Source organism: Sphaeramia orbicularis, chromosome 18, assembly GCF_902148855.1.
Source record: "Sphaeramia orbicularis chromosome 18, fSphaOr1.1, whole genome shotgun sequence".
NCBI lineage: Eukaryota > Metazoa > Chordata > Actinopteri > Kurtiformes > Apogonidae > Sphaeramia > Sphaeramia orbicularis.
In genome coordinates, this window is record NC_043974.1 from 21,545,897 (window position 1) to 21,561,147 (window position 15,251).

The following is a 15,251-nucleotide window of genomic DNA, read 5'->3' on the forward strand; positions in this document are numbered from 1 at the left end:
CATTTTTTCCAAAAACGTCTTTTTTTTTAATCTGCGCCCCACAAAAATTGGTAAAGGCTACATTTAAAATAAACATATTTTCATCATTAAATTATCATAACGCTTTTGTAGGATTAGTATAATAAAGACACTATATACTGCAGCAATTAGTGTTTGAGAAACAGAAACGATTGGGTGATATAACAGGCACTGTGGTGTTAGATTTGTCTCAAGTTATTTTAAGTCATCCTAATTTTAAATTTATAGAAGCATCAGTGAAGGGCAGCTATTATTGTCATTTTAAGCATTTTGTGTTCCTTCTCCTCACTGGCCTTGTGATACGATGCTAGATTCAAGCGTACCAAACAAAAAGAATCGGCACAGTTTGCTGCCTTCCCTAATTTTTGTCTTTCTGTTGTTGCTATTTTTCTTTGTTGAGCCACAGATGCAGGATGCAGTGTGATTTGTTTGTAGCTACAAAACCAACCTGATCAAAAACAATGGTAATCTGGGAGGGGGGGGAAGCAGTCAAATCATTTATTTCAGTGATTTCTCAGAAAATGTAATTTGCTGGTTTCAGCCTCTGAAGTCTGAGACCTTAACCTTGTAGAAAACATGTTTTTTAGGCATTTACATAAATGATAAAATGAGCAAATGAATCAAACTATACAAGGCTTGTATCAACTATAAAATTGCACCTAACAATATATAAGTATGGCGGAAATGGCAAATGGGCAATTTTGTCATTGAAAGCATAGAAAGAAAGGGTTATTGCAGATTGTTTATTTTCTTTCAAAGCCAGATCTTAAACTATAAATTATGCTGGGCTTCACCGTGTTACTCTCAGATGTTCAGCCTGTTATTTGCAAAGCACCAGCTCAAACAGATTCGTCTGAGGCTGTTTTTAAAGGTACATCTACTAAATAATTAAACTAAGGGAACATCTGCTGTTGTGAGTTTTATGTGGCTCACTTGCTTATTTTAAGCTTTCAGTCTGCCCTATTCTCAAGAGGACCAAATATTTCCAAATGATGTGTTTTTAGTTCCACATGAATCCCATTTGCCTGTTAAGCGCTTTGTTTCCAATTATGCATTGGCGTTATTGTACAACTGGATAAAACTTGTTGATGCCTTAAATAATTAACAGGACTAGGAGGATGCTGATGCTGTGGTGAAAAAAAATGCAGTGTCCCTGTGGCTTCTGTGACTATTTCTGTTAACCTGTAGCTCCCTCTGCTGGAGATATACCACAATAACATTTGTTGGAGCTGATGTCTTCCTGTAGAAAAGTCTTATCTCTTATAATGTCTTTTAAAAGGTGTAAATCTATGAAAACTGCAAAGGATATGTACTCATATATGGTCATGTTTACTTTCATATTTTTATCATATAGTCATATAATTTCAACGCACTTCACCTCTGATTATTTACAAAGGAATATTACATGAATTGGGCATGTATTTTTTTTAAGGTTTAGTCCATTTGTCAAGTTCTTGTGTCAAATGTTTGTCATGGTGTGTTTGGGGAAGATGCAAAGATCAAACTGGAAGCATTTCTAAGCTGCGTGTGCATAATTTATGTGTGAATTCTCATAGAAATGCAGGCAGTATTTTACACTTGGGTATGTTATCTTAACCCACAAAGACCCAGTGCTACGTTTGTGTCAGTTCCCAAATTAATTTTTCTCTCTATTTAACCCTTCTTAAGTGATTTCTCTCCATTTATTACAGTATGGTCCTCTGAATTTTGTATTTTTTCAGTGAAAATCAGGTATTTTCCTATATGTAATTCACTGATCATGTGGATGTTCATAAAAGTTCAGATTAAAGTTGAGGGTTATTACATCAGAAATAGAGAAAACTGATGAAAAAGTGACTTTTTCAGTGAAGATATTAACTGAACATAAAACAAGCGTCTCTATCCACTGCCATTGATCCAACTCCATAGGTTTTACTGGTGAATCAGTGTTGTAGGAGATAACGGTGTTTCCATGTTCACTACAGAGCCTCTGAACATCCAAATGGGTCATATCTGATGACCATGAAAAGATGACAAACTGTATTTTACAGCAATTATTTACATGGATTGATAGGATTAGTGGATCAGAGTTATAAAACATTTTAGACCAGTAGATGATTTTGGTTGTCGGGGGCTGTTTGGGTCTTTATGGGTTAATCATGCAATATACGCTTTTTAAAAATAGTCTCTGAAGAAGTATTTATAGTAAAATAATGGTCTTTTTTTTTTATCCAAACACATCTTAGTATATCCTTTAAATAAACAAACAACAAAATCTGAGTACACAGGCAAAATAGTTTGTTTTAAGAACTACTTGCACCGACTCTTATTCCATCCACAGATCTGGAATTGCATGTTGCATTTAAAAACAAAAGCTTTTTTCACCCATACATGCCTACAAACAACAATTACTTTTCCTAAATAATGTATGAATCAGTGGTTTAAATGAATCAGAAGAGGCCTATGATGAATGAAGACATTTTACACACTTAACCACAATTCCTCAAAATGCAAAGTATTTTCTATGAATAGAAAAATCAATGTATGTTACTTCTTTCTTCATTTACTTTGTGTCATAAACATTTTTATCAGCAGTAGTGGTTCTTTCCCCCTCCATATAAGTCAGCAGTATAGAATCACCTTCTAGGACACTAAAATGTAACTGATCCCTCATTAAAAGTTATTTGGATCACGTCCACACAAGATTTTTTTTTTTTTTTTTGTGAGTATATACATTTTATTTTCTCTCAAGCTATTTTAAGAGTGAGAAATGTACGTGTTGTGAGTTTGTAGAAACACCTAAAGAAGTTTTTGTTGTAAAATGTATAAACGGGGGAATTCCTCCATCATAATAATATCCAATCATAAGCCTCACTTTTGACGAACGCACTCGTTCACCAATCACAGCTAGAATCTTGTAACAGACATGCCTGTCTACCAATCACATTCAAATATGTTTGCTGTCGTCAGCCGGTATTTGCAGGGAACCTTATCTTTTAAGTTTTGACTTCGGTGTGACGCTACTCATACGCTGTAAGTATTTCTGTTTTTGTTTTAATTTCTCCTTCATTTGTCTTCGTTGATTTTAGTTACCACTTGTGTTGAAACGCAACCCCATGTTATTTCGACAAAATGAGCGGAATTTTGTTAGGTGCCGTCACGAGGCAATATGGCTAAAACCTGTAAGCTAGTGTTAGCTTGCTAGCGATACCTCAAACTAAATGAGACTGCCTTTGTCCAGGAAGTGGAAACACGGAAACTTCTTTCAGTGATTTAAGCTACGTATTTGCGAATTATATCTTTGTTAGACGTTTCAGACTGATCATAGAATGTTCATTTTAAAGACGGTTTTGCATGCCATGTACAGTCAGTTGAGGTAATGATTACTCCTCTTAGCCCAAAGCTAACATTCGCATCGATTACTAGCTTTCGGTTTCCAGATAATGGCGCTATAGTTTCATTTTACAGTTTAATCCCTATTATAGGCATCTGCTCATTGTTGATCTCTTCATCTCTCATACAGAAGCAGACTACACCTACAATGGTCAAGATTTTCATTGGAAATCTCTCTCAGGAGACTGAGAAGGAGGAAATTGAAGCTCTCTTTACCCCTTATGGCACTGTGACAGAATGTGCCAAGTTCAAAAACTATGCGTTTGTCCACATGGATGACCGCAAGAGTGCCACCAAAGCCATCCGAGAATTACATCAGTATGAGCTGAATGGACGGCCCATCAATGTGGAGCCCAGCAGAGGGAAAAACCAAGGGCCTGTAAAGCTTCATATAGCCAATGTTGAAAAGGGCTTTGACAAAGAGCTCCAGGAGTTATTTGAAGAATATGGCACTGTCACAGAGTGTGCCATTGTGAAAAACTTTGCCTTTGTGCATATGCCCAATTCTGATGAGGCCATGGATGCTTTGGAGGGCCTGGACAACACAGAATTTCAGGGTAAGTAAATGTGATATTGTAAGAATTGAAAGTTTAGAGGTTGTGGGGAATTGCACATTTTTTGGGGATTTGAGGGACAATGTTTTTTCTTTCTCAGGAAAGCGCATACATGTTCAGATATCAAAAAGCAGACCGAGAGGGGGACCTGAAGAGGGGGACTATCCGCCTCCGCCAGGCAGAGGCTATTACCCTCCACGTTACCCAGGGGAAAGGCCTGAGCCTCCTTACAGAGCCCGCATGTCCGCTTACCCACCTCCACCTCCGCCACCCCCTCCCCCGAGACGAGCAGTGTATCCTGACCGTGGCTATGGCGAGCGAGACAGCTATGGTATGGTCGATTACTATGAGAAATATAGAGCTCGTCCTTACAGCTCTGCAGGCTATGATGACAGGCGGACCAGTGCGATCCCCCCTCCTCCGCCTCCCTCCTCTGCACTGGCACAACGTCTTGGAATGGGGTCCCTTGACCCATATGAGCGCCGCCCGCTTCCCCCTCCTCCATCTTACATGGGCAGGGATCGAAGCCCCATCAGACGGGCTCCACCTCCACCCCCTCCATCCGCGGGTAATGGGTACTCCTACGAGCGGTCTCGGCTCTCCCCACTGTCCAAGACTCCAGCATATGCTATTCCGCGGCACAGGGATGCGTTCTCAGAAAGGTTGCCACCTCCACCACCGCCACCTCGCTATGCAGGCTACTAGACACATTCAAGGTGAGATCAGAGTTTGGATATGCCATAACTAAATGAATCACATAAAAAATTAGGCAACATATACAAAATATTCAAATAAAGAAGAACCAAAATAAACTTGAGCCTAATCCATGAATAAAGATAGGATGAGGCATTAAATTATCATCATTCAAAGCTCTTATTTCTTTCAGATCTAATTCAGCCTTTAAACTTTACAAATGGAATCCTAAGATTTTGCTGCTTGAACATAAAAACATCAGCCTTGCGCGATTCTTGAATACAACACGCTCCTTGACATGTTTGGTGTGCTCTCTTTTCAGGTTAGAATATGACAAGATCGTCGTCGTCTGCTGATGCACGTGGCGCTATACATCGGCCCCTTGTCTATGGCGGATTGCGTTGCGTTCACCTGAGACTTACTGGAAGATACTGAATTGCGGACAGCCCCGTCCTCTGCTTCTCTTACTGTTTAAATTCTAAAAATGTTTTGTTGGCTTAGGTGCCGAGGTGGTTATACTGTTGGCCAAAAAGTTATACTCTTTCATTGCAATCTTTCTAAATGGATATGACATCTGGGAAAATGTGACATAATTTTATAAGGGACGTCATTTATATACAAATACATGCAGTCTTTGTAAACACTTACCTGCTAGTTAGTCACAAAAATGCCCACCAAAGCAAGTTATAAAGTGTGGAAGTTCTTCAGTATCATACTTGGTGTGGCAGGGTTTGCAGTTATCTCTTTGCGACACATGTAAGCATGACAAATCAGATGTCCAATATGGGTTTTTCATTTTTTCCTTTGTGTTATCTTTTCTTGCGAGAATAGAGTTCATAGCAGAATTATGTATGATTTTTATTTACAGGTTGCTTTTCATTTGAGGGCTTTTTTAAATAAATGAGTGAAACCAAAAATGACGTTTTAACTGTCAAATTCTTCCTCGTTTGAGTGAGCCTTTTTAGTATAATGATGTGGTAGATAACTTTTTCCCCGTCTAGAAGTATTTAATATTCAAGCGCTCAAGTCTGAACAAGCTTTTTTTTCCCCACATTCTTGGGTTAGCGGCTTTATACATGATGGCTGATGTTCTCTGAAATACGTCTATTTCCAGTAAAAACTCCAAAGCAAATTGACGCGTTGTCGTCTTTCTTGACCTAAACTGCCAACTTTTATTATAAAGTAGAAATAATCTCTGAGCCTCAGTTCCCTAGTGTGAATAGTTGCTTTCCTGTTTAAGAAAGGATTGGACTAGCTAATGAACTCAGTAGATGTGAAGGAGAAGAGGAAAAAAAATTGACCACATCTGATTCTGGAGCTGTAGTGTTTTTAAAGGCAAGTTTAACAGCTGTTCATTCCCCCCGCTTTACAGGAAGCTGCATCTGTCCTTAGTGACATCTCTTTACTAACGTTGGGTTGATCTTGTCAGATTTGCACTCAGTCCAGAACACATAGAGCATTAATAATTAACCAAACTTTGCGATGACTCGCTTCTGACGTTTGCGACTAATCTTACCTTCTGTGCTGTTGAGATCACACTACATTAATTCACCCTCCATTGTCATAATGCTCATTATGTCCTTCATATTTCTGCTACAAATTGCATGTAGTATTGGTATTCTTAGAATTTGTGCTTTTTGTAGGTATTTAGTCTCTATTCAGGCGATGCCAGTTCATGCATAGTAAGTGATGCCTGGAAGAAGCCCAACATCCTGTAGTGGTGAGGTAGGTTCTGTTGGCATTTCACACAATATACTGTAAGCTGTATGCTTGGAATTTTCTGAACTAAATGAGCTAAATCTTGCCAAAACATTCAGAGGCAAATTCTTTTTCTAACATACTTAGGTTTTGAAAATGAAAAATCATTTTATGTTGCTCACTTAAAAAGCTTAAAGCTGTAGCTGACCTAAAGGGGCTGTTCATTCTTTGTCTACAGGCCTGTTGCTGCACCAGTAGCTGTTACTGGTCTGGAAAAATTGTGGAAAGTTGGGATCAGATGGACTGTTTCTGTTTAAAGGTGAGACGAGTCTATTGTGTGAAGTATTTTTTTCTTTTGTGAAATGCATAATTATTCTGTGTGATCTTTGATATTTCTGTCACTGTTGTTTTTTTGTTTTTTTTTAACAGGAAGTGAATCTGTTCCTTCAGTGTCCGGTCATCTGCAGTAAATGCTCAGTCATCAGGAAAGCTACATGTGGCTTTTTTATCATGTACGTGATGCCACCAGTGTAGGAGGAGTGGAACAGGAAGAGGAATTTGGATCAATCCTCAAGGTCACATTTTAGTTACTGAATCAAAAACTGACAAAGGACCATACATTTGAAAGAGACTCCTCTTCATCTCCAAGGCCTCCGCCTAGACAAAGGAATTTTTGTTTCTGGAACCTGCAATGAGTGTTTGACACTACCATGCAGCCCTTAACACATAACTTTTAAATACAGTATGTTTGCTTTGGTTCACTTTTTGCCCTGACCTGGGCGCTGTATCACTAAGTAAAATAAACAGATGCCAAGTTCTGTACTGCTTCAGCACATGTTTTTTATGATCCAAAATGTCAGATACATCTTATCTGGTTGAATCTCCACTTCGCTTGCAAGCGTAACCAGTTCCACAGCACATTATCGCCAGCAGTGGATTTAAAAGGAAAGTAAAAGTAAAAACTTGGGTGGAAGGAAAAAATGACTAAATAATGCTATAAAGTGACATAAGGCTCAAATTATCCTACATGTCACGAACACAGCCTAACAGAATAAATGTAATCACAGTCAGATGTACTTAATATTCTACTCATCAAATCATTAAATCAAACATTCACAGTGACGGTGTTATCCATTTCCTTCTTGGATTTCAGCTTCAGCAGTTGTTTATTTTAGCCTGTCTTACATTTTCAGTTCCTCCTGTATAAAGTTGTAGTTTGTGTAGAAAATGCAGCTGATCATGACCCACCCATGTTAGCAATTAGGCACGAGGTGCTAACGCTACATTTTTTTATATCACTGTGTTCATGACAGCAGTTGAAAACCACCTTGTTTATACCACAGCATGACAGCTGAATGTTTGGTTTTGTCGCGCTGGATGACAAAACGCTGCAGAACTTACTTTATATTTATGTAAACTTAATCTGTTTTCCAGGTGTATGTAAGCTCTGTAGCACCTGTTGATTTATTTTTTTTGGATGTGATTTTTGTGGTATAAAAGCTGATATCATAAATTATTACTGAGCTTATTGAACTTATTATCGAAAAAAACCACAATAATCACAGCTTTAAGTTATGTTACATCCCAGTATTTGCAGTATCCTGGAGGTTTATAGATGAGTGCACAGACATAAATAACCTGCTAATAACAGAAAAAATGAGTAATGTAAGATGAAACACCCAAAGTAAATTTTTCTCTGTTCCTTTAAGTAACCCCCCCCCTTAGCCTGACTTTCGAGAAGTCATAAGTCAGTTTCCTAGATCTATAAAACGTTTCAAATTTTTATTGGTGTCCTACTTGTTGATTCCCAAAGAACACCTTTATCTGTTGGTCTATTCACACTGTGTGCACATCTTTGTGAAGTAGATAAAGATCATTGATTTCCTGCTCATAGACTGATAGTAAGAAGTTAAGGAATTTAACCAGACTGGACTTTGTCTCCTATAGAAAAACAGCCCTTAACTTCTGGGTCTGGACCTGAACCAGGGATAATATCACATCTGTTTATCTATGTCCAAGAAATAAAACACCTTTGCACTTCTCCTATTTACTATTTACTATATATCCATTGTATTTGTCTTGCTTTTATCCAGTAACAGTCATGTTGTTTTATGGTGAATTTAACTTACCTATTATACATTCTGTGCCCCGCTTTTGTGCCCGAGTTTTTAAATGTTCCGTTTTAGTTTGTTTTATTGGCTGTTACACATTTGTTTTAATCATAATTTCATACCTAAAGGAGAAGTATTGCATGTTGACACACTTAAAGCCTCTTTGTCACTGACATCTGAGCTCAGCGAGATAGAGAACTGCTTTTAAATCTAGAAAAACCTGTTCCTAGCATGGTTACGAGATCCAAGGCTCTGACTCAAAGAAAGCAGCATGTGAAATGTAAGAGGTTTTCACATGGATGGACTTTATTTAACAACTTTTCTATAAAGATATTACAAATGAAACTTAAATATGTAGAAACAAACAGCATTTACAGTAAAAATAGGGTGATCAAAAGCATGCAGATCGCAGTTTTTCATTGTGTACAGATACATAAGTGCATGGTTTGATTTCACATTACAAATAGGAAATTCTATCATGTTTTTAACTTTGCAAATGTAACAGCTAGAAAGTAAAAAAAAAAGCAGAGGAGCAGTCCTTGTTCATCCTGATTGACACATTACAGTCTCATCAGTTTCCAAAGGGCCACATGAACTCGCTTCGTTTGAAAAGGTGTTCATAGGAGAGAAGCCTGTGTCCATGATGGGTGTCATACTAGGCACACACAAGCACATTTCCCTGGACGGAGACACTGCCAGCACCTCCAACTCCACCTCGAAGCTCCCTTTGGCCTCACCAGACTCCCGGATGATCAGAATCTCATACTCTCCAAACAGGATCAATGCTTTGTCAGGGAGATCCTTCCTCTCCAGGTAGCCCAGCCCACAGCCGTTCACAGTCAGGCGTCCTTTCTGGCTCAGGTTCTGGATGGTGAACAGCATTTCAGGGCTTTGGGGTGTACGGAAAGCCTGAAGGGACAACTGTTTACGGGACACCCTTGGGTCCACCAGGGCGAAGGTGCAGGACTGGGCATCACGACCCAACTTCAGAGGGTCATCGGCTGAATGTTTGGTCCTCTGGCCCAGGCGGAGGAGGCTGTAAAGACCTTTGACATGCTGCTGAGGGTGGAAAAATTTAACCTGGAGACAAGTCAGAAGGTCCTCCTCTGTCTCCATTGTCTGAGGCTCACTCATATTGGAAACTTTTCCTGTTCAGAGATGATTGGACTGTTAGAAGACAAATAAAAAACAGTCATTATTCAACTCATAGTAAAGTCATTTCACAAATACATGTCAACTCCTGCTTTTAGAGGTGTGTGTGTCTTACCTGGAATTTAATCTAATGTCTAATTAAAGAAGTGCAGATGTTCTGTCCAAGACAAATGAAGCCTTCTCACAGGAAACGAGGAAGCAAACTAACGGTGCTGCTTTTGAAACACAAGACAAACTGACTCATGGGAGGTGTCCAGCAGACTGTTGTTTTCTCTTCTCTATCATTTCGTCATCCTCACAGGATATAGTACTGAAAGTGATGCATTCAAGGGAAACTTGGAAATGTAAACTTTACATTTTTTAGGTGAGAAACCAAGAGGAAGAATTTTAAAAGTTTGAAAATGTTTGTGTTAAAAAAAAAAAACAAGTTATGACCAGAAGATATATATATATAAAAAAGAAAATAAGAAAGAAAGGAGAAAAACAAAACAAAATAAAAAACAGCTCTCATAGTCTAAGGAACGATGAGTACGTGAATGCAGCACATTACAGAAAATCCCCACATTATGCCACCACACAAAAGCGAAAATGAAAACCCGGCACGTAGTTTCACATTTATTACCCTAACAATGTTTCTTCCTCCATAATAAATTAAGTACAATTCAAATAAAACTGATACACATTAACCTGTGAAGTCGACACTTTCCCTTAACTATAACTGCACATGTACTGCCATAAAACCTGTTAATCAGCCATAAATGATCATGTTAGTGATTAAATGTGTTAAATTAGGTGCGTTGGGAGCATGTAGGACGGTGATTCAGGGCATACAAAATATATATATATAAACAAATACGCAGCAAAAAAATATATTCGATCCAGTAGACTTCTGCCACTTTATGAACCTATGTGTTTTATGTATGTATATGTATAATTTTAATTGTGTTTTATTTATTTTTAACAACTTTGTGCGGTGACCTTGAGTGTCCTGAAAGGCGCCTATAAATAAAATGTTTTATTTATTTATTTATTTATTTATTTATTTATTTATTTATTTATTTATTTATTATCTATTTTCATTTGCAGTTTCCAAACAGATGTTAAACTGTCTAAATTGGTTTACATTTAGTTTATATACATACATGGTTTAAGATACAGTTTTATCTTAATCAATATAAACACACTTGTCTAAGATCTGCTGTATCACCCTGAACACTAGGTGGCGGTCGTGCTTCTCACGCAGATGAAAAAAAAAAAACACACGAAGAAGTGAATCTCAAAGTAAAGTCCGGAAGTCGACCGGAGGAAAGGTCTAGAAAACGTATATATTTATTGCAGAGGCTGCCGGATAAATAAAGGTAACGATAATTGTACAGTAGATTTCCTAGATATACGTCGAATGACTTAATGTACATTTGTGAATCATATCGTGTTTATGTTTGTAGGTTTTGTGTCCTTAGTCGTTACGCAGCGAGTTAGTGCTAACGCTGACGACGCATGCCTTAGCTTTGTTCACCCTGAGCTCGGCTTCTTACCGAGGGATAACCGGAGCTAAACCTCGAAATAACGCTTGTGTTAATACCTACAACGAATGCATCAACGTTACAACGATGCGATGCTTAGTTTAAAACCATCACGTCTGTAGTAGCTGATTAAATTTATTAATTTTGCTCCCTAGCCTTATTTAAGCGTAAGTCCGCCATTTTGCAAGGACAAAGGGCCGGGTAACCGTTCTACTGTTATAAACCGGAACGCAATACCTCGGCAAACATACCATATTACTATAGCTAATTAATTTTATGCAAGCTGGTTTACTTCCGTTGGTATAATTTAACCGATTTAATAACTTTCAAACAGGTTTCCAACAATGGTGAAGATTTTTGTGGGGAATCTGCCTCGGGAGGCAGATCAGGAAGAAATCAAGGCGCTCTTCACTGAGCATGGTACTGTCACTGAATGTGCCATCATCAAAAACTACGCTTTTGTGCACATGGATGACCGTAAGGCGGCCACCAAAGCCATCAAGAGTCTGCACCTCTACAAGCTTCACGGCACACCGATCAACGTAGAGGCCAGCCATGGGAAGAACCAGGGATCAGTGAAACTACATGTGGCCAATGTAGAAAAGGGAGCTGATGATGAGCTCCGTGCCCTTTTTGAAGAGTATGGAACTGTCTCAGAATGCGCTGTTGTCAAAAATTTTGCTTTTGTACATATGTCTAATTCTGATGAGGCCATGGATGCGATCAAGGGACTGGACAACACTGAGTTCCAAGGTAAGCACTGCCTAGTGCATGTAAAAAAAAAAAAAAAAAAGGATATAGGTAAGATAACCTCCAACTTGAACCTGTTTTTAATCTGTGCTTTCTTCTGTACCTAGGCAAACGCATCCATGTCCAGATTTCCAAGAGTCGGCCTAGACATGAGGAACGGGATGACTACCCCCCTCCTCCCCCAGACAGAGGTGGCTACTGGCCCCCACGATATCCAGGAGAGAGGCCTGAGCCTCCCCCTCCCAGCTACCTGAGAGGGCGCCTGAGTCATTTACCCCCAGGTTACCCTGCCCCCCCTCTGCCTCCCCCTCCCCCCAGACGAGCTGTTTACCCAGACCGTCCCTATGATGGTGAAAGGGACAGGTATGGCGTCGTAGATTACTATGAGAAGTACAGGGCCCGTCCGTATGGCATGGCCTCCTATGAGGACCAGCGTCCTGGCGCCCCTCCTCCCCCTCCTTCAGCCGTTGTCCGAGACCGTCTCATGACCTCGTCGCTCGACCCGTATGAGCGTCGCCCCCTTCCTCCTCCTCCGTCTTCGTACTACGCCCGAGATCGTAGCCCTCTCAGAAGAGCACCTAGCGCGCCAATGCCCCCTGCAAGTAATGGCTACTCCTACGAGCGCTCCCGTCTCTCTCCGGTTTCCAGGGTCCCTGCATACGGAGTTCCTCGCGCCAGGGACCCCTACACAGAGCGGCTGCCTCCGCCACCGCCTGCACGATATGCTTATTAAGCAAAGCCCCGGCATGTGAAGTCAAGGTGAGAGTAGGTCTGAGGTAGTGATGTTCATATCTTGTCTAAAATTGCCCTCCGTCACTGACAAGGCAGAGGCAGCCTGTGTGGCAAGCACGCTTTAGATCTTGTTGGAAAATCAAAGTTTGACAAAGCATGCGTTTGAGGTGCTCATTGACGAATTTTCCTTTCGCTGGTCAAACACGTTTGTGCTCTGAAATAAACAGCTTAGCTTAAAATGTGTGGAAAAGCTGTTCGGTCTGTGGGTGAACCACAGGACTACGGAACTCGGAAAAACCACTATGCAGATAATAAAGATGGAACATCGAACTTTGTATTGACACAGCCAGTTCATTTGTGTCATTTGCTCTTTTTTCAGGATCGTCGTCCGACTGCGTCGCCACTCGCCACCCTTGATGCACGTGACGCTATCCTCTTCCTGTCTGCGGCGGAGCGCGTTATGTTCCCCTGCAATGCTCACAGGAGGAACTGAATTGCAGACGCCTACGTCTGTTTTTGTTTTTTTATCATTTGGACAGTTTTTTCACTCGTATTTTTTTTCCCTGAATGTTTTAGTTTGTCTTTGTGCTGTAGTATTTTTAATACTTAACGTCTAATTTAGGCGTTTTTTTTAATTTGTACCTTTAGGTTTGAAAAACTAGTGTCTGGTGTTGTGTAATGAGAAATATAAATAATTTCACCCCACAGTTTTTAGGCGATACTTGTAAGTTAAACAGAGCAGAGTCATGTTTGATATTAAATCTAATCTGCACGTTTGATTCCAAGATTCATGTAAAACGTTTCTTTCGAAAACCAAACTTCCATGTGGCGTTGCTGTGAAACTGCTAATGCGTAAGACTTAAAACAAACGTAGAAATGGTCTTCACTCAAGACAGTTACCGCAAGGCGTTGACATGTACTTGTTTAATGTCGTAGCTGTTTTCAATAAAAAGACTACAGTAATGTTGTTCTGACAGTCATACCCAGCGTTTAAATTCCTTCTCCATGTAACCGTATTAATTCGACTTCCCTGTCAGTATCTCCAGGTTGACAACTTGTATCATTTATAATTATTCGCTAATATTAATAAAATGACGTGTACAAGACTTGGACACAAAAATGGAAGAAATATGTCGTTCAGCCTTGTTTCATCCTTAAGGGGACTTCCTCCAGTGCCAAAACGGAAACTTTCGTATATTAAATCCATCCGTACTCAACCAGATGAGATCTCATAGCACATTGTTACCCTGAATCGGGGGGGAGGGGGGTGTCACTTCCATGGCTGCTGGAGCCCTTTCAGAATCAGCAGGTAAGTCAATGGGCAAAAATGATGTATAATAAAAACCTATTGCTCATTTTGAACTGTTATTTAAGGTTTTAATTTATAGTAACTTGTATACTTGATTGAAACTAAACATTACAACAATTCACAGATAGGATTGTCCTAAAGTGCTGCGATTGCTGGCACACACAAGTATCTAATCAGCTGCAAGTTTGTAACTTAGTAGCCAGCAGTATTTTTGGAAAAACAGACGATACCTGTACATTAGGGTGCATCATTTTCCTTGAGGTTTTAGAGGTATTTTGTGCCAATGATAAAAGTAAATGGCTACATGGTCTGTAGGGTTTTAGGGGTCTACCTCAAGCATGAGTATTTACCTAATGTAGTGTATTTTGAAGAATGATGCCATGATGTCTGGTCATGATGCAGGAAATTGATCTAATTGATATGAATGGATACAGTCTGCTGAAGTTTATTGGTTAAAGGCCTTGGAATAGACCTTTTGCTTCATAAAAGCAGGTGAAACAGCTACTACTATGTATTAGTTCCATTTATTTACCATGGGAGGCCGTTCCACTGAACCAACAAAAACAATTACAAGGCCTGAACCTGATGCACTTGAGTGGGATGTGGCCATTTTAATGGTGTTCCCCATACCTGTGGGTTTTCTGCTGTTAATAAGATGCATCCCAGTTCATTGAAACGTCTTCCCGAGGCAACTAAATAGAATACAGTCACAGTTAATGTCAGCATAAACATGCTGTAATGGACTGTGTAATTATTGTTTGCTTCTAGGTTAATTCTCCGCCCTTGCTCCTGCTTGTTATGGGATGGGTAAAATGTAGGGCCCTGTTCCTTATGTAGACAATAAAGACTAACCTAGTTTCAAAGTGAAAACCTCTGCCGTGAAGAGAGATTTGTGCACAAATTATCTGAGCCTGTTGATTTCTGATGTAATAATTCATGATGCAGAAGTTAAATAGAAATGATGCACTCTACTGCACATGGCTAAAAAAATTTAAAGTTACTGAACAAACAATGCGAAGCTCTGGTCTTAAGTCCAAGCTGGATTGAAGATCGTATTTTGCTCTCCGGGTATTGATTTGTGTGTTAGTAATACACAGGACAGCTACATTTTATGGTTAATTTTACTGATTGGACCTTTTGCAAACATAGGAAAAAATATATATATATTAGTCTTGCAATTATGAGTCGTCTTATTAGCTATTATAGTATGTTTCAATAGGTTACAATATTTTGAAATTGCTATGCTATATAATTTAAATGAATTTTGATGGACATGAATTTGTATTTCCCACTTTGAGCCTGAGTCGCATGAATAAAATGTTATTAAATATTCTGGACT

General features: G+C 39.4%; 3 protein-coding genes across 6 annotated transcripts; 2 read left to right on the top strand and 1 right to left on the bottom strand.

The window, feature by feature from the left end:
* Positions 1-2,965: 2,965 nt before the first annotated feature.
* LOC115438706 (RNA-binding protein 4B-like) lies at positions 2,966-7,155 on the top strand. 2 transcript variants are annotated; one of them, XM_030162484.1, is made up of 6 exons: positions 2,966-3,030; positions 3,521-3,947; positions 4,045-4,660; positions 4,960-6,362; positions 6,574-6,654; positions 6,765-7,155. In XM_030162484.1, exons 2-3 carry the CDS (start codon positions 3,539-3,541, stop codon positions 4,647-4,649), a joined length of 1,014 nt encoding a protein of 337 aa, XP_030018344.1. In that variant the 5' UTR covers positions 2,966-3,030; positions 3,521-3,538; the 3' UTR covers positions 4,650-4,660; positions 4,960-6,362; positions 6,574-6,654; positions 6,765-7,155. The 2 variants fall into 2 exon arrangements, with proteins under 2 accessions (XP_030018344.1, XP_030018345.1); XM_030162485.1 differs by having other exon boundaries at positions 6,281-6,362.
* A 1,575-nt stretch (positions 7,156-8,730) lies between these two features.
* On the bottom strand, positions 8,731-9,862 carry tifa (TRAF interacting protein with forkhead associated domain). 2 transcript variants are annotated; one of them, XM_030161668.1, is made up of 2 exons: positions 9,714-9,862; positions 8,731-9,594 (listed from the first exon to the last, which is right to left on the bottom strand). In XM_030161668.1, the coding sequence occupies exon 2, from the start codon at positions 9,578-9,580 to the stop codon at positions 8,990-8,992; it is 591 nt and encodes a 196-aa protein (XP_030017528.1). In that variant the 5' UTR covers positions 9,581-9,594; positions 9,714-9,862; the 3' UTR covers positions 8,731-8,989. The 2 variants fall into 2 exon arrangements, with proteins under 2 accessions (XP_030017528.1, XP_030017526.1); XM_030161666.1 differs by having other exon boundaries at positions 8,731-9,613.
* Positions 9,863-10,831: 969 nt separating this feature from the next.
* Positions 10,832-14,893, top strand: LOC115438568 (RNA-binding protein 4B-like). Of its 2 annotated transcripts, none has more exons than XM_030162256.1 (3): positions 10,832-10,956; positions 11,456-11,874; positions 11,979-12,604. In XM_030162256.1, the coding sequence occupies exons 2-3, from the start codon at positions 11,466-11,468 to the stop codon at positions 12,602-12,604; spliced, it is 1,035 nt and encodes a 344-aa protein (XP_030018116.1). In that variant the 5' UTR covers positions 10,832-10,956; positions 11,456-11,465. The 2 variants fall into 2 exon arrangements, with proteins under 2 accessions (XP_030018116.1, XP_030018117.1); XM_030162257.1 differs by lacking the exon at positions 10,832-10,956 and adding an exon at positions 12,983-14,893 and having other exon boundaries at positions 11,466-11,874; positions 11,979-12,630.
* Positions 14,894-15,251: the final 358 nt, after the last annotated feature.